This window comes from Danio rerio, chromosome 17, assembly GCF_052040795.2.
Source record: "Danio rerio strain M-AB ecotype USA chromosome 17, GRCz13ab, whole genome shotgun sequence".
In the NCBI taxonomy this organism is placed as follows: domain Eukaryota; kingdom Metazoa; phylum Chordata; class Actinopteri; order Cypriniformes; family Danionidae; genus Danio; species Danio rerio.
The window spans coordinates 23,800,570-23,820,292 of NC_141037.1; the positions used below are offsets into that span (position 1 = coordinate 23,800,570).

At 36.5% G+C, this 19,723-nt stretch overlaps 1 protein-coding gene across 43 annotated transcripts in view; it reads left to right on the forward strand.

The window, feature by feature from the left end:
• The window catches only part of slc8a1b (solute carrier family 8 member 1b), a 200,561-nt gene extending 191,736 nt beyond the window's left edge, over nucleotides 1–8,825 (forward strand). For 28 of the 43 annotated variants that reach the window (XR_015512828.1, XR_015512832.1, XR_015512833.1 and 25 more), the window contains one exon: nucleotides 4,002–8,825. Coding sequence is in view for 19 of the 43 variants with exons in the window: in XM_087289636.1 (XP_087145762.1) it covers nucleotides 4,002–4,378 (377 nt within the window). In the remaining 24 variants the exon portion in view is untranslated. 43 annotated transcript variants of the gene reach the window in all.
• Nucleotides 8,826–19,723: the final 10,898 nt, after the last annotated feature.

The following is a 19,723-nucleotide window of genomic DNA, read 5'->3' on the forward strand; positions in this document are numbered from 1 at the left end:
ATATAAATGTTTTTTTTTATCTACAGAATTTGACAGTTGTTAAATGTTAAATAACAAAGTCAAATAAATAATAAAATAAAGAATAAATGCTTATACAAAGGATTATCAGTCTGTTAAAAAAATAGCAGTATCAATATTTTTCTTTTTAAAGAGAAAAAAAAAAGTTTTTACTTAAACACTATTTTTATTACTTAAACACAAATTTCAGGGACATTTCCTCCTCAGCATAGAGCAACATAATCTCTTCAAGTATTCTGATGTATTCAAACTGATCTACGATACCTGGTAAACAGTACAAGGGTCCAACACCACTAGTATGAGGAACATCACATGATTTTTGTGCCAACATTCTTCTCACTGTATTAAATTCAGTACCTGTATGTCGTCTGACAGACCGTCTATGACACTACATCTGAAAAAATTATTTTTACTTTCATCAGTTCACATCTTTGGGCTTTGTCAGTGTGTTCCTTGAACAATTTTAACCGATTCAGCATTTTTCAACAATGGAGTTTTACGGGGGCTTCTTGCTGACAGCGGATCTTCCATCAAACATCTTTTGACAGTAACTGTACTTAAAGGTCATTTAAGATCATCTTTGATCTGTCTGGAAGTGATGTTTTGCTGAATCTTTGCCCTTCAGACCATTCTTGATCTGTTTTAACTGTGGTTGCTTGTTCTCATCGGTATATATTTGCTTAAAATGTAGTTGTTTTATTTGTGTTAAAAATGTATCATTTTTAAAAGGAGCCGTACCCTCAAACTCCATTTCTGTCCCTCATTAGAGGATCACCAACTTGAACTAGAATGACTAAATGAGGTAATACAAATTAATATGAATTAGCCACTAAATCAAAAAGTTATGAATTTGCTGCGAGATTGTTGCATGTTTTAGTTTTTTTCTTGCCACTTGAAAGTATTTGAGTTCATTTTTTGATGGGAATCCTATAATTTGCTGCCAATCTTGCATCGGTCACTTTATTTGGTACACCTGTCCAACTTACTCAAATTTCTAATCAGCCAATCACATAGCAGCTTCTCAATGCATTTAGGCATGTAGACACGGTCAAAATGATCTGCTGCAGTTCAAACCAAGCATCGGAATGGGGAAGAAAGGTGATTTAAGTGACTTTGAATGTGGCATGGGTGTTGGTGCCAGACGGGCTGATTTAAGTATTTCAGAAACTGCTGATCTACTGGGATTTTCACGCACAACCATCTCTATGGTTTACGGAGAATGGTCTGAAAAAGAGAAAACATCCATTGAGCGGCGGTTCTGTGGGAGCAAATGCCTTGTTGATGCCAGAGGTCAAAGGAGAATGGGCTACAGCAACAAAAGACCAGATCGGGTGCCACTCCTGTCAACTAAGAACAGGAAACTAAGGCTATAATCCGCTCAGGCTCACCAAAGTTGGACAATAAAATATTGCAGCAACTGCGAGATGCTATTATGTCAATAAGGACCAAAATCTCTGAGGAATATTTTTAGTACCTTGTTGAATCTATGCCACAACGGATTAGGACAGTTCTGAAGGCAAAATTGGGTCCAATCTGATACTAGTAAGGTGTACCTAATAAAGTGGCCAGTGAGTGTGTATGTTTTTCCTTATGCAATCAACGTTTTATTTAAATCACTTTTTCTGAACAATGTTTGAAACAACCTACTTTACATCACAAATGAGAAAGAAATATAGAAAACAGTGACTTTTTCCTTTAAAAAAGAGGACCATCATACAGTAATATCTGTTTTTTCACAGAATAAATGAATTCTCTCATTAAACTTCACACTGCTATTATTTTGAACACAACCATGTCAATGTAATAGCCAATAACTTGGAGCAAGCAACACATGACACAACAAAACTATTGCAACAAAACTACTGACTCTGTTTTATTCTATTACAGTACTACATTTACGAGTGTGTGTGTGTGATTACATCTTCTCTTTGCATGTACTCGTGCGGTACAAATATGTAAACAGGACTGTGCTCATATTATATTGTGTATGTGCAAGAATGCAAGACCTTTAAATGAGGAAAATGGCTCTTTGTGACCACAGGCAGCAAACAGTAATATGAAGATATCCAGAGCGCTTTAGCAGGGTTACGTGTGATGGAGTGCATTAGCATAACCAAAGCGAGAGAGGAAGATTTAAAAAGACAGAGAGCTGGAAAAAGCAGCGTTTGTGCATGTCGGATTATTTAGAGGACAGAAAGCACAATCAGCATCCTCATGATTCCTCATCTGTCTGCAATAGATCAGGCCGTTAGCATGCGGTGAGAAAACACAGTCCTCTGATTCCAGCTCAAATCAGAGGTTAACCAGACTGTTATTGTGAAATTACATTCTGACCAAAAAAGGAGAGATGAGAGAGATGAGAATACCGTGTGAGCATATGCTGGTGTTAGCGCGCTGTAAATAAATAAAAGAATACAATTGATTTTTAGTTATTTTCTACCAGATTTTTTGCTTATTATTATTTTTTCTTATTATTAATGTTATATAATAAATTTTGAAAAATGTAAAGATTAATTACAAATCTCTCTTTTAAATTCATATTTTTAATAGGAAGCTATACAATATTAAATTTGTGCATATACATTAGATTAGTCAGTACTGAATCCAAATCAGAAGATTATCTAACAAAATAACTTATGACAATGGTCCAAAAACTAGTACACCAAAATTTATATCTTAGAGAAAAATATTAAATACAAAATTTAAAAAGAGAAAAAAATCAAGAGGCAAAAAATCTAAAACTTTGAAATTTTGTAGTTTGTAATTGTATTTATTTATTTTTTTGCAATAATTAACTTGATTTTAATTATATTATCTTCAATTTCTAAATATGTTTGGAGTGTAAAATATTATTTTAATAAATGTATCTGTTTAATAAATCTGTTTTGTTTAAATGTACCAAAATACACTGCCTATATTCACTGAGAAATGGATAAAACATTCATTTTCAAAATGGGCTGCACTTGTATAAGATGAGCACTGTATTTGTGATATATTTCATTTATAACATTTTTTGTTGGGTTATTTGTTCTTATTTTAAGCATAAACCACGTGTTCTTGTTAGTTTTTCCTTACTGTACATAATTAAATCTGTAATAAATTCGTAGTATTTTGTTGCCATTTTAGGTGACATTAATATGCTATTGTAGATTTATTAATAGTTTAAATTAATATATTTTTTCTTTTTATAGATTGTTTATATTTATTCTGTTCTTTTTAATAAATAATAAAACTTTTTATAAGCATTTAAATAGTTTCGGATTTAACTTGGCTGGTTTTGTATATTTGATTGTTTTAGTTTTATTTTAGTATCTAATTTTAGTTAATTATTAAATTTAAATTTTTATAAAATTATTTTATCATTATACATTCTATTTTTTTGTTTAATTTAATTGTAATAATATTTTTTTCATTTATTTTTTCAAGAATTTTAGTTTTATTGTTTTTATTAACTTTGGTTTATTGATTTGTCTGTAAATTTTTTATTTTATTTGTTACATTATTAGTTTTTGTTTCATTTATTTAATCCCAATGATATACTATTGAATTATTTGTTTTTTATTTGTATATTTTCAACTTTACTTTAAACAATACAATGCATATTTGTGTATGGTATTATTATTATTTTTTTTTTTTTTCAAAATATGTATGTATTGTTTGTTCGGTTGTTTGGTTTGGTTGTTTGCTATATTTGTTGTACTTATTTTAATACATCTTGTTGAACAAGAACAAAATATTTAGGAATATCTCTGGCAAATAGCTGAGGAAACATGTTTTTGATTTATTTTATTATCATAACCCTGGATAGTTCAGGTTTTATTTATTTATTGATAGTTAAGATTTTTGTAACTTTTTTGATTATTTGCTTTAAACAAAGTTTGCATTATTAGTATTTTTTATTAATCAATCAAATTAGTCTGTTTATGAGTAATTGTCAGAAATGGTGTACTAATATCTCTCTCCTCTGCCTTCTTTATCATTAGACACATTTGCCAGTAAAGTGGCAGCGATACAGGATCAGTATGCCGATGCATCCATTGGAAACGTGACGGGCAGCAACGCCGTGAACGTGTTCCTGGGCATCGGAGTGGCCTGGTCCATCGCCGCCATCTACCACAACTCAAAGGGCAACGATTTCAGGGTGGAGCCAGGAAACCTGGCCTTCTCCGTCACCCTCTTCACCATCTTCGCCTTCATCTGTGTGGCGGTGCTCATGTACCGGCGCCGGCCCGATATCGGCGGTGAGCTGGGGGGTCCGCGGACTGCGAAAGCGCTGACCACAATGCTCTTCGTCAGCCTTTGGCTCCTCTACATCCTCTTCTCCTCTCTGGAGGCTTACTGCCACATCAAGGGCTTCTAAACATGCACTCACATGCTCACACACACACACACACACACAGAACTACACAGACACACACAAACACATTCATGCATTCTGGGGAAAACTAGCAAGGACTGCAGAGGAAGGCAACAGCGGTGGATGATGGTTTTCCACAGACCATCTTTTCTCCACACATCATTTGTTCATCTTCATCTTCCTCCGCTCAACGACTGCATCTGATTGGACCACAGTGTCCAGACATCAAAATCTAGACTATGAAATTGCTACCTTTAACTACTGTAGATGTGCTTTTTTAACCTAAACCGGTGTAAAAGCCACGTGGGGCCGTGGAATCTGTAAGCCCTCTTCATAGTGCCATGGAACTCTGGGTAATGTGGCTGTGTGTTATAGGTTTGTTATGTTGGAGCGAGCGGTACTGTAATTTTGCTTGGGTGATTTTTTTTTTTTTTTTTTTCGAGCACACCACTTTGTGTTTACGGTAATGTAATCAAAAGGGGTTAACTCTTCGCACATCATCTTAAACAGCTTTTGTTGTTCTTAAGAGCAGCTGTGTGTGTAACTAGTTCCTGTGAAGGCCAGTTTTTCTGTGCAGTTCAGAAGAGAATAACAATAAGAAGAATGCAGTGCTAATCTCTGCCGGCGCTTAAGCTTTAGAGACCAGAGACGCACTAGTGCAAGACTTTGATTTAAAAGCCTCGATCTGCTGGAAGAGCTCTGGTCGAGGAACATCCTGAATTTTCCATTATGATTATAGCGCACTTCGTTATGGATTAGATTATTAATTTATGCAATTGATGGAGGTCTGTGCCGTGAGATAATCCAGCATGTGACATGCTTTGCCAACATCACATTGAAAGTTTACAATTATGACTGTTACTTTCCGTCCAAACAAATAGACATACTATGGGAAAAATGCAAAACCGGTGGCCATACATTCAGACACAATTTACAGTCTTACACATGCAAGCATGCAAAATTGGTAGTCTTTTGCTTGATAAAGAATACACTGAGTCACTCATCTACGTGGAGTTTACGAGGGCGCGCTTTCCCTCCAAACCTGCTGAGATTGCTTCTTTGTACTTTACAGATTCGCTGCATTCAGAGCTGTATGGTAAATCTCGTAGAGTAGTCACGGTTTTAGACATAGCTTGATTTTAAAAGCAAAAGTTGTAGAACTAACCTGAATTTGATTCTAATTATATTTAGGATAGCATGGTTTAACGCAAACAAAGCCAGCGTAGCTCAGTTTAAATATTGAAAATGCAATTGCAGGATTTTTTACTTCTTTCCCCAGCAAGCATTGTTTGTTTTTAAAAGATGTCTAATAGACATTTAAACATAGTGGTCTTGGCTAAAACGAGGTTAAATTCGGGCTGTCAGTGAAAATCTAATAAACATCTAAGAATAGGCCAAAACTAGACTAGTCGTCAAATAAACCGAAATGAATGACTACACATATAAAGTCTGTCTACTTGACCACTAGTCTAGTTTTGTCCTATTCTCAGATGTCTATTAAATTTTCACTGACAGCCCAAGTTTAGCCTTGTTTTAGCCAAGCTGTCTACTTTTAGATGTCTATTAGACATCTATTTAACACAAAATAGTTTGCTGGGTCCAAAGTTGAATTTCCAGTCTTAATGGGAATCCTCTTAAAAATAAGGGTTCTTCATCGCCATTGATGGTCCTACAGAGAGAGCCGTTATCATCTGTTAAACTTAAAGGTTATTTGAATGTCTTTCAGCTGAGAAACCGATTCTTGGAACCTTTATCTTTAAGAGTAAAACTGAAATCACATTTCTGGACTGAGCACAGCAGATCTGACGTGTAGATATTTTGGACTGCATCTGTTGTGTAGTTTGCACCAAAATTTGCCAAAGGGAAATCTTTCTAACGGAGAACTGAAGTGTGCCACACAGCCCCTGAAGTGGGTTTTGTATTTCGATACTTACATTTTTTACCCACACCAAAAATGTCCTTGCAAGGATAAAGAGGCCTTGGTGACATTTCTTATCGGTGTTTGTACTGAAGGGATCCAGCCTACAGCTCTTTTACTGCATCCGAACACCTTTTCTCATGACGAAAGAGTGTTTTAAAGGGGTTCTAAGTTGGGGTTTGTAGTTGCAGTAGCTTGATTTTGAAGGTGATCGCTTGAAGAGCTCTTTTTTTTTCTTTAGGTTGTTGTGTTTGAGTTTGTTTTACATTTGTAATGAAAGGAATCAACATTGTACCAGCGCCAGGGCCTTTCCACTGGAAGTTAATGATGACCGTCAGTCCCTTATGAAGATGGTCCGCTGTTGCTTGCATATTTTAAGATCCACAAGAAAGACACTACAAAGAATGAAGGAAAAAAACACCATCATCAATAAACAGACCTTTTCCTTAAGTCTAATATTTAACCAATAAACAAAGCTGGAGCGAGTCGGTGAATCCATGTGAATTACAGCCATACCAAGACTCTCGCCAGACCAGACTCTCGCCGTATGTTCTGCTCGTCACACCAAGCGGTGCGTCTCTCCGTACGGGATGATGGAACTCTACATGGTCTCTACGGTTTATACTGTATGTGTATTTGCTTTGGCAGAGCAGAGGTCAGCAGTTGCACATCTGTGCTCTATAAATCAGGGCGTGGCTGCGTCAGAACCACCCCCCTGTGAAGCCTAGCCCCTCCCCTGCCCCGCCCCCTTGTTTGCCATGTCCATATTTGGAATGTTAATGTGATTCGTGTTGACAAATGCATGGATGCTAACCTGTCTGTATATAGTACGCGGAATCCCCTTCATTAACGTAGTCTACCGAGGTTTGAAAGCTGTATAGATATTCAGACTCTTCGTTCGTTCGTTTGATTTTCCGTCCGTAAGTTTCATTTGAATGTGTTTAGGTTTTTTTGGGTTTTTACTTGCACATGTATATTAAAAAGGCAGTATCTGTCGTTTGGTACAGGAGCACATGTACAAACAGTGGAAGCAATATATCAAGATCCGTCGCTTGGTTGTTGCAATGGCTGTATTATTTAACAGTGTGGAATATTCGAAGCGTTCAGGTGTGTGTATGTATATACTGTACAGTAGAATGAAGGCAGACTCTGCCATTATCACAGAGAGAATACAACATATTTATTTGAGACCCTTAAGAACTTCTGAATGACAAATATTGCCTTTTAGATTGATTGTTGCATAGAGCTTTTGTTCTAGTTTCTTTGCTGAGCAGTGTGTGAGTGCATGTGTGTGTGTGTTTGAGCAGTCTGATGTTTGTAAGAATTAAGGGAACGTAGAAATTGTAATATTTCTGCTCCAAAAAAAACAAAAAAACAAGTGAACCATCTGGAAAATGTCTGTAAAACGTTAGAAGAATGTGTGTGTATGTAAAGCGTCAGGGTTTGTCTTACATTCCTAACCCCTCTCTCTCTTCCTCACTGCTCAGATGGACTCTAGCCTTTCAGGGGTTTAATACTAATCTTTGATAATATTATTTCCTCCTCTTCCCGTCTCTCTCTCTCTCTCTCTCCTCTAACTCTCCACTCCAAGGCCTCACTAACATCTTGCATTAATGTGTCCCGTGAAAATCTAGGCTTTATGTTGTAAACAATGGCAGTGTATATGTGTAAAAATGTTCCTGGACAGTGCGTATACGTGTGTAAATGTCTACATTTCACTTATTTATAATGTATAAATTCATAGCATGTATAAAAGGTTTGCAAAAACCACTCGCACTGCAAAAAATACTGTTCCTGACTAGCTGTTTTGTCTAGTTTTCCAGAAAAAGAATACTTTTACACATGAAGGGTTTGTTTTCAAAGAATATCTACAGTATATATATATATATATATATAGACTTTTTTTTTTTTTTTGCTGTTCCTAAAAGCATAATATAAGCCGGTTTATGCTCAAACAAAAGAGATCTACTCATTAGAACATATCCATTACATTATTTTTGCTAGAGAACAAGACAAAATACTTTTGTTTTTCTTTATTTTGCAGTGTAAACATCATGGCAGAAAGCTCTCATGCCAAAGCAGGACTGAATGTATTGTATGTAACGGAATAGCTAATCTAAATGAAGGTTTTATTATATTATCTGTCTTGTACAGATCGAGGGGCTCAAATAATTGTGTGTGCGTGTGTGTACGATCACTGTAAGCTTATGCTGAGAGTCATGTTAATGCAAGTGTGTGTGGCCTTGTGGCATAGTGTGTCTTACACAGTCCTCTTGTCATGGGCTTATTTAAGCTGACTCTGTTCTCTCTCTCTCTCTCTCTCACTGTCTATCGCTTTATTTCTCGCTGTTCTGTTTTGATCGTTAGGTTGTTTTATTTCCGAAATGAATAATTGAATATGAGATTTTTTTGTTTTGATTTTATTTTTATGTTGCACTCAATCTAATAAGATGGACGTCCACTAACTGTGATTGCTCCCCTAGTACACCTCTACACAGGAAATAAAGTTTGGGATATCCTGTTTAGAGCCAACTGGCTGCAGTGTGTCTCCTTTTATGATTTTGGCTCTGAAAATACACACACAATAACAACAACACTGGCAAAGGTGGCATCATTAAAGCTTTGAAATTGACTTGCCAAGCTACTCATAATTTAAAGCAGTAAACTACAGTGTTTAAATATATATATTTAGCGATGCTTCAAGTCTTAATGAAATCAAAATTTTGATTAAAAGCTTATTTTTATATGTATATAATGTTTTTTTTTTTATAAACAATGTACAGTTGAAGTCCCAAATGACTTTTGTTCACTTCTGGGGTCCGTTGTTCGTACCTCGCTTAAATGATCTAAGATGATTTGGCAGATCCTGGATCTTTTAATCTTAATAACTGATCTCTCGCTAATTTGGTTCTTCAAACAAGTTTGCGAATCAGATTAGAATGTCTGGATGAACTGATCTGAGATCGCTGCGTGTGTTGTGAAGGACAGATCTATCGATCCTCGAAATCATGATCAGCAATGCAACGATTGGCTGATGGCACAGCAGCGTAATAACATCATCCGATTAATATTCAATTATCCATGTGAGCAAAATTAGGCTACATCAAATTAGCAGTAAACGGCTTGTTAAATATGACAATCAATAACCTTTCACATTTGTTGTGAGCTGCAGGCTTTACACTTTCATGTGTCAAGAGTATTCATCATGTATTTCAATGCAAATCAATGTATTTATTTCCACATTTAGAAAAGATTTTCTTTATTTTTGTAGCCGTTTTTTTAATCGGTGTAAAGAATAACTGGTTGTTTACAAAAGCATTTTCATATTGGTAAAGGCGTCTGCAACTTTTGTGAAGCATCAAATCACTGGAATATTAACTGTCAAAACATGTTTATGACTGCATAAATGTATTATTGCTTTAAAAAAAAGTCACATATTGTGCATTTCTATTATACACAATTTGTACTAAAGCGATCTAAAAAGTTCATATCAATAAGTTTTCTCTTTGCACCACCAGATGGCAGTCTTTGTACTTTTTCATTTCGAGGGTGCAGATTGCATAAGTTTTATTAATATGTATAACGTTATTTATTTTATTAATGACTATAACTTTATATATGTAGTTAAAAAATATGTACCATTTTCCCAAGTGTATATAACTACTACTGTAAGAAAATATAAGAATTCAGAACGTACTTTCTGTATTATCTTTGCATGAACTGAACCGATCTAATCCTGTTTATATGAATTGAACCTGCTCCCGATCAGGTTTGACCTAGCAGAACTGTTGCTATGACAACAACTCTCGGATCAGCTTTGAAGAACGAAACGATCCTGTATCGTGTCAAATCGTCAACATCCAAATCCAGCTAACTGAGTAATCCACGTACGAAGAACGGACCCCAGGGGTCCGTTCTTCGTACCTCGCTTAAATGATCTAAGATGATTTGGCAGATCCTGGATCTTTTAATCTTGATAACTGATCTCTCGCTAATTTGGTTCTTCAAACGAGTTTGCGAATCAGATTAGAATGTCTGGATAAACTGATCTGAGATCGCTGAAGGACAGATCTATCGATCCTCGAAATCATGATCAGCAATGCAACGATTGGCTGACGGCACAGCAGCGTAATGACATCATCTGATTAATATTCAATTATCCATGTGAGCAAAATTACATCAAATTAGCAGTAAACGGCTTGTTAAATATGACACGCAATAACCTTCCACATTTGTTGTGAGCTGCAATTTCCACTTTCATGTGTCAAGTGTATTCATCATGTATTTCAATGCAAATCAATGTATTTAGTTCCACATTTAGAAAATATTTTCTTTATTATAGTAGCCGTTTTTAAATCGGTGTAAAGAATAACTGGTTGTTTACAAAAGTATTTTCATATTGGTAAAGGCGTCTGCAACTTTTGTGAAGCATCAAATCACCAGCATATAAACTTTCAAGTTTATGACTGCATAAATGTATTATTGCTTTAAAAAGTCACATATTGTGCATTTTTATTATACACAGTTTGTACTAAAGCGATCTAAAAAGTTCATATCAATAAGTTTTCTCTTTGCACCACCAGGTGGCAGTTGTACTTTCATTTCGAGGGTGCAGATTGCATGTTTAATTAATATGTATAACTTAATTTATTTTATTAATGACTATAACTTTATATATATAGTTTAAAAAATATGTACCATTTTCCCAAGTGTATATAACTACTACTGTAAGAAAATATCAGAATTCGGAACATACTTTCTGTATTATCTTTGCTTGAACTGAGCCGATCTAATCCTGTTTATATGATTTGAACCTGCTCCCGATCAGGTTTGACCTAGCAGAACTGTTGCTATGACAACAACTCTCGGATCAGCTTTGAAGAACGAAACGATCCTGGATCGTGTCAAATCGTCAACATCCAAATCCAGCTAACTGAGTAATCCACGTACGAAGAACAGACCCCAGGTCACATGGAGGAAAGTTTGTTTATAAACTAATTTAGAGAGGATCACATGCTTATAATTGACCACAGCTGGTCCCACATTAGCTATCACATATTTTACCAATCAGACGAATCCAAACACATTATACATTACCAGATTTCTTACCTTATGCTAGGTTCAGACTGCATTATTTTATCCCCAATTTTAACTCTCCAACAAATGCCTGAAATCACAGACAAATCGGTGCTTGTTCACGTAAGTAACAATCATGCAGTGTGAACTATTAGACGTGATCTAAGAGAATCACAAATGAGTCATCGACACCTGTGAGATATTAGCATGCTAAATATATGGAGCTATTAGCGATTCAAATCATGCTGTGTAAAATGTGTTCTGATTGAAAATAACATTGGTGATTTTCTACAGCCAGTGAGAGAGCAGCATCCACTACTATGGGTATCTGCAGGTCAGCAGGGAGAAGTTTTTCCATCTATTTGGACCCAAGACTTGGAGGAAAAACTGTAAATTTGGCAGGAGCACCCATGGCTAATTGACATGTCATGAGCAATATTACAACCAGGTCAAAAAAGAAAAAGTTGAGGAGAAATTGCTCATTCCCTTCAAAACCCAGGTGAGCAAAATAAGTATATTTTTTCTACCCAGCTAAAGGCTTCTATCTCATTGTGTAGTTAATAATAAAAGATATACTACATGACCTTGTCTTCTTTCCATGTCATGTCTCATGTATTTGGTTGTGAACACATGTATTTGGTTGTGAGATGTAGTTTGTGGACCTAGACATTGTTGTCTGTGATTCTCCTTTTTTAAAGTCATGCAGTGTGAAACCCCCTGTCGCCGATTCTTTCTGCAGTGTAAACACAGCAGCGGCGCAGCGCTACCCCAGATAGTCATGCAGTGGGGAAACATCTGTGATGTGATCCCTTTACCAAGGAATAGACTGAACGAATAGATTCAGGGGTGTTCTCGAGACCTACCTGAGCTCAGACTCTAAGCACATCTTCTGAGCTTAAAAACAAGCATGCCAAACGTGCTTTATGATCAATCATCAGCTAAGTATGATCTATTGAAAAGTCTTTATTTAGAGGCTTGTCTTGTTTCTGTCCTGCTTTTTTCAATTTGTCAATCCTATTTCATTTGCTTAGCAACACAATCTTCCAAAAAAAACAATCGCTTGCCAAGGGATGAAATCAAGAACTGCCCTTCCTTTTTGTCATCTCATTTTAGACTGCTTCAGTCGAATGTTTGTCGAGATATGGGTAAAAGGACAATCTTAACTTCTGTTTCATGGTGATTTTCTTGATCGTTCTCACCAAGGAAAATAACTATAAAGATAACAATATAGTTCTAAAAATCATTCAGAATATAAAATAGCCGCAGAGTTCAGACCACAGTCATAAAGATGATCACTGAGAATCTTCATTTTTGAAATAAAACTCAAATGTTTATTTAATGATAAACATTAAAACACTGACAAACAAAAGAGTTTATGTATTTAAAGCAGCAGACAACGTTGCAGAGAAGATCCCAGAACACAGAACTTTCCTTACTTTGCCATATTGTTCCTTTTTGGTTCCCATTTGTTTATTATTCCAAACCAAGAAAAAAAAAACATTTCAGGAAACATACTTGATTCCTTTGGTGCATTCACCAAGTTAAGACATTTGATTTTTGGAAAGCAGCAGCCTGCGAACCAAAAACCAAGCTTGTGTTTATGGACTGGTGCATTCACATGTGCAATAAATCAAACACTAGGTGATACACATATAAATGGGAGTCAATGGGATGGTGCTCTACAATTTTTTCATGTTTTAAATTTAAGGTCACTACAGTAAAAATTGTCTGATTTTAATTTAAGATTATTAATTATAATTATTTTATATGATTTATGTGGTTATTATACCCATAATCCATTTTACATAAACAATAGTTCTAACCATTATTGCAAAACAAATAATTAGTTTAAGTAAATATAAATATACAGCAGCTACAGTCTAAAATAATATAATATAAACAGTCCTGGAAGTGAGTATTTTATATAAATTATAGAGTTATTATATCTATAATCTATTACACATAAACAATATTGGTTCTAACCATTAAACCATTATAGCAAATCAAATATAGCAGATTAAATATATTTTAAGTAAATATTAATATACAGCAGCAATAGCATTTAATTAATATAAATATTCTCAATCAGTAATTAAAGCTTCCAAAAAACTACAGTAGGATTTCAGATTTTTGAGTCTCCTTGTATCAATAAAGCAGGCTTTTTTCTTTTGCTGTATAAATGTTTTAATTTATTTTATTTTAAAAAGCTTTAATTCTAGCCTGTGAATTGCACTCTTTCACATGAAGTAAAACATGCAATGGGTTATTTGCTATTGAAGCCCCACGCATGAATATATAAACAATCAATTCTGTGTTCTATCTAGAAAACTCTGAATTTAGGCTTTTCCTACTTGCTGCTTGGAAAAAAAGTGTAAAATGCCGCTACAAATTGTACATCTGACTTGTGAACTCAGGGCTTATTAAAGAACCACCACTTGGTCTAGATACATCATTTCATATCACTTTCCACCATAGGTGTCACAGTCAACTCTTGAAGGGCCGCAGCTCTGAACACTTTTCTTCAAACCCTAATCAAACACAGCTGATCCAAATAAGCAAGGTTCTCAAGATTCTTTTAGATAATGTTAGTTCTTCTTAAAGCTGCGGTCACATTAGAGTTTGAGCATGCGACATTTTTAAAAGCGAGCATTTCTCCATGTTTTAAATTTCTGTCCAGAGAGCTCATGTTTGGATCCTTGATTGGTCTCACGCAGTCAAGTGATGAGATTTCGCAGGTCAAGAGTTCACCAAGTTTGAACTTTGCACCGCAGCAACCTGCGAAACTTGACGCATGACCCTGCGTTTCAGATCTGACGCATTCGCGTGCATGTGAATGGAAGTTTATGAGAGGAAAAACCCAGTGTGACCGCAGCTTTAGGGTCAGAAATGGCACATATCACACCTCTCATATGTCAGTAACGAATGTAGTACAAAAGGTTGTGTTAACAGAGGCAGTTGACAATCAGTATCATCATGGTAAGTCCCAACAAAGCCTGACTGCATTGGTTTGATTTTGTCAACTGCGAACTAATTATAATCCTGTGTTTTTTCAGCCATAATCACAGAATAGGCTCCCCGTGTGTGTGTGTGTGTGTGTGTGTGTGTGTGTGTGTGTGTGTGTGTGTGTGTGTGTGTGTTATTTTATTTTACTTTATTTTATCAAGATTTTATTTAGCAACTATTTACAAAAGTGAATAAAGCTATTTACTAAAGTTAGACTCATTTCCCATAGCTACACGTGAGCTTTTTTGTAATTAATGGAGATCCTATCACTAAAATATTTTAGTGGTATATTATTGATTAGTTAAGAAATAATGTGGTACAGTACGATATGGGTCGGTATGGGTCACCTTTATCAGGCTTGCGTTTATGCGTTCATAAATAAATGCAACAAATATGAACATATAAAAATCCATACAGTCTCTGATATGTTATCAATTACAGAAAAACTACACACATCATATTTTTAGTCCTCATTTGAGTTCAAAAACAGCACACAACATAGCTTACAGTCAGTGCTAACCTCTCATCTGTGTCTTTAATCTTTACCAGCACATGTAGCCTCTGTTAGAAAGTAATTCCGTCATTCCCATTTCATAATAGTCCAAAAGGCGATGATAATAGTTAAACATGGCAGGTTTGCTGAAAGATTGCTGAAAGAATCATTTGCCTCTTAGTTTTTTCGTGCTTCAGTCTTGTTTGTCCGTTTATGAAAGAATCAGATGTCAGAAGCACTTCAATAAACACCTCAAGAAGTTTGCTATTTCAAATATAGATGCGCAAGCATGCTCTTTTGAGAAAGTGAAATCGCTCACGCTTTAAATGGCCTTGTAAACAACTACGGGGCACAGGATAGATTCTGCTCTTCTTCTTGGCATTGTGGCTGTTCATCAAGGTAAGACAAGGTTTGCTTAAGCTCAGGTCGATTACGGCTCGTTATTGTCTCTATATATTATTACAGTGTAATGTCTCGACTGTGTATTTAAAAATTGCTCTTCCTTTATTTTCATTCTCCTGGCTTGTGCACGAGTGAGTGACGTATCTCTGTAAACCAATAGTGTTCAGCTGCGCGTCTAGCTCCGCCTTTTGATACCCTTTAGTTGTACCCTTTTAAAAGGATACCCAAAAAGTGGTATGGTATGGTTCGCTTTTAGGTGGACAGTGGAAACGGCCATAAAAGCATGCTAAACCATACCACACCACTCAGTAGAGATGGGCCATTAGAAAGGGTTCCCCAAAAGTGGTACAGTACGGTTTGCTTTTTGGTATCTTTTGACAGTGTAAATGGCCATAAAAGCGTACCAATCCGTATCGTAATATACAACTTGGTGGAAACAGGCCATCTGTACACTCTTTTTCAGCATTCCAGATTTAAAAAAAACATGAATTTATCCTGTGTGAACATTTAGACATTGCGTAAATACATTTTTCTTCTGTTATTCACTCTGTTGTAAAAAGGTCACTGTAGGGCACCCGTGGGCCAGTTCATGAATTTTATTCGGAAAGCTCTTTGTGCTAAGAACACAAATCACCGTGATTTTAGCTTCCATTTGTAGTTCAGTAATGAGTTCTGACGAGTATGAACTTGGGATCACCTTGTCTGGTGGAACACGGCCTTCAGAACCAGATGAGATTCAAAAGATTTACTTGTGAATTCTCTCATGCCAGTGCTAAAGGAGACATTCGTGTTGAACAGAGCAGAATAAAGAAAGAACCAAGGCCTTTCAGACCCAATGTAACTGTAAGTGGGCACGCAGACTCATCCTTCAGTTGTGAATGAACAAGCGCAGACTGAACTGAACTACATAATAAGAGACTTCGTTATTATGAGAGGATAGCATGGGCATTTGAAAACTCAGCGTACGAATAATTTCATTTAAGACTGCTGCTGTGAATGTGAAAGTATGGAATAGGATGGGAAAATGGTGGGTGTACAGTGGGCTCTTAAAGATAGTTGGCCCTGGAGCCTTCGCAAGTCATTTTCCGCCTCTCCAAAGAGCAAAAAAATCAATAAATAAATTGTCAGTATTAAGTCCTGTTTCACTAAAGCATGCTATTCTTTAAAGGAGCATCACACTTTGGTTTGATTAAAAATGAACTCTGGTGCAATTGCTCTGTTAGAGAGTTAAAGTTGAATAAGTGTGACACTAAACATCTAAACGCTTATTCAACAACTCTGCTGCAGTAATGAATGATCAGGAGGGGTGGATCCATTTACAGCTTTATTATAAAATGTAGACATCATAAGACAGAGTCGTATTACAGTAGACTAGAGCAATGTAGAAATGCTGTAAAAAAATTTTGGGTTCAACAAAATTGATTTATGTTGGGACAACATGAAGGAATTAAGTTAACTCATTAGTGCAGGCAGCATAAACTATCACAAAACCAAAGTGCAGTACAGAGTCAAGATTGGTGCAAGCCAGATTGATGATTGACTATTAAGCCACTGGAAAATGTCAGAGTGTTCCCTATGGCCAGTCCTTCCCTCCAGATGATATGAAACAGGTGTGTGAGTATGGTTAGCCCAGAAGGTTTTGGGAAATGGAGTCCAGAATAAAGACTTTTTATTAAACTTGCGCGTTGCATTGCATTTATACTTTTGGGCGCTGTTTGTGCTGCTCTGCAGTAACACTTCCAAAATGTTAGCAGGCAGTGAGGTTTTTATATTCTCCTGAGTTGAGTTTCTTCACTGGTGTTTTGTTTATTTCTGAACGCTGCCTTATTGTAGAAGTTTCTCAAACTCGCTCATTTTGAGGTGGGAACGGGGGGACGTGCAACAACTTTAATCATAAGGTAAACACAAAACAAAAGTTTTTCATCGGGACCTCCTTCACAGGTGTCACCAACTCGGTCCCAGTCATTCCCCTTGCTGACCAGCAGAGGTCATCATCACCAGACTACTGACATTACGTCAAGCTCAAACACTGATTGCCACACACCTGCAGCACATTCACTTGATCACCACACACACACATATAAGCAGCACACACACATATCATTGCGAAGTCTTGTTCTGCCCCTGCAAACACTACTGAGCGTTTCTACTCCTTGCCTGCTTTCCCCGTTGCTAACCCGGACTGTTTATCGACCTTGTCTTTACTGCAGCCTGTCTTGAACCCAGCCTGAATACCGACCTTGATCCTAGCCGCCTGCCTCTAACCCATGCCTGCTTTATCACCCTGTGTTTGCCTGCCGTCAGCTCATCGACTTAATACAACTGTGTTTGATGTGAGTTCGCACACTAGTAACATCTGTGTGCTCTTCATATAACTCTGTTTAATAAATATACTGCTAATGGATCCCTCTGTGTCAGACTCTTCGTTACAACAGGACTCGACACTTGACTCTTGCTCTCGAACCCACCCACACTTGTCAGTGCTTCCAAGCCGACCCATCACAGAACTTGCGGTACGCATTGTTGCGACGTGTAGTTACATTTTTTGAGAGGTGCGCGTCAACGTCGCCGACGGTCACGGTGAGGACTGTACATCCACGCACAGGCTACACCAGAGCAGCCTTAAAGGATCAATATTCCGGTGATGGTGACATCTGGTGGTGAGCAGTTGAACCACAAGGACCAGATAAGCTTCAGGTACTGTTTTGATTCTTTTACACATTTTATAACAAGTGCTTCACATGTTCTCAACTGAGAAAAATACTGAACTGTACAAACATACAGCAAGAACCAGCACACAGCATTGTGTGGAATGTTTATTAAACATTAGACTTCTTACTGGCACTCGTAAATTTGGAGCACATGTTGTATGTTTTAGAATGGATTTCTACTAGCTTTTTTCAAGATTTTAAAGGGTCTGACACCTTATCTATCTAAACTTGTGAATGTTAACATATCTGCTAGATGTAAAAGCAGGGATGTCAAACTCAGTTCCTGGAGGGCCGCAGCCCTGCACAGTTTAGTTAAAAAAATCTTAACACATGACTGCGTGAGACCAATCGAGGATAAAAACATGACTTAACTAAACTGGAACTTAGCTCTGCAGCGCTACAGCCCTCCAGAAATTGAGTTTCACATCCCTGTGTTAAAAGTCATCAAGTCAGAAATTGTTAAATGTTCCCAGATTAAAGGTAAAGAAAAACGGAGAATGGGTGTTTTCCAATAATTTCCACTGAACCCATGATCAAAGGGAAACTGAAACTTGACCTTTTAGAAAAAGCTGAGATATGAGCTTGCTGTTTTCTGTTTCATGTTATTGTATGTTATTTTGATCTTGTCTGATCCATTTTAACACAATTTGTTTACAGCACAATGGTCAACAACTGTTGTTACAGTATATTGCACTTTATAACTAAAGTAAGTCTAAGACCTTGATTTTTCCTCTCACAACTTTTGATGCTGTAACATCTGAAAAAAGTTACTTTTATTGACACGTTTAATAGTTTTTAGTGATATATTGCCTTGGCTGTTGGCTTGGGGTTGTAAATTACAGTACAAAAACGCGGTATTAAACTGCCAGTTGTTCTCTTATTTTACAGACTTTATTATTTCTTTTTACGATATACTACAAACATGTCAATAAAAGTCACTTTGTTAAACTGCACAGTTGATTTTTCAACATCAAACATTGACAGAGCAGGGATGAAGATTCCTTAATGCAATTCATAACTATTTTTAATGCTATTGGTCATTCAGTCCTAAACTATAGGCCTAATTCACTTTATTTAGTAAATATCGAAAATAGAGGAATACCTGATGTTTATATTCACTGCATGCATAGTCTGCCAAACTGTTCAAGAGTCTCTGAATGGCAAGGCAGCCAAGATTTAAAGCCTTTCCTAACTTCCAGCCTTTGGTTTTAAAGCACCTCTAGTTGAAACCCACAGTGCGTCTGCTATTGTGTGAAAACCTAGGAAGCCCCTGAGGCTGTGCACTTTTCCATCAGCTTTAGCGGGTGTGAAATGCGCTCCAGTCTAACGTATGTGACAGGAGGACAGATTAAAGACTGTACAACCTCATATTATTCATATAAATTCATTCATCATCCAGCGCACACACATTCAACTGTCAGATATTTTCAGCTCTCATGCCTCAAATCCAACAATATTTCAGTCATTTAGGCCAAACGCTGTTTTGAGAGATAGAATATTCAAAACAAGTGCACACGTCTGCCAAAAAAATGCTTTTCATTAAACTTTAAAATGATCTGAATGGAGGCATTGATGTCAGAATCAAACATAATCGGCTGTTTTCAGCACCAAATGCTCTTTTATTAAACTCCAGTGAGCAGATGCATTATTTTACTATCCTCATTCTCTCATATCTACCATTGTTGCTTTTAAGAGCTTTCCATTTATTGTTTGGTGTTTGAATGAATCAGCAGAGATGTTGAATC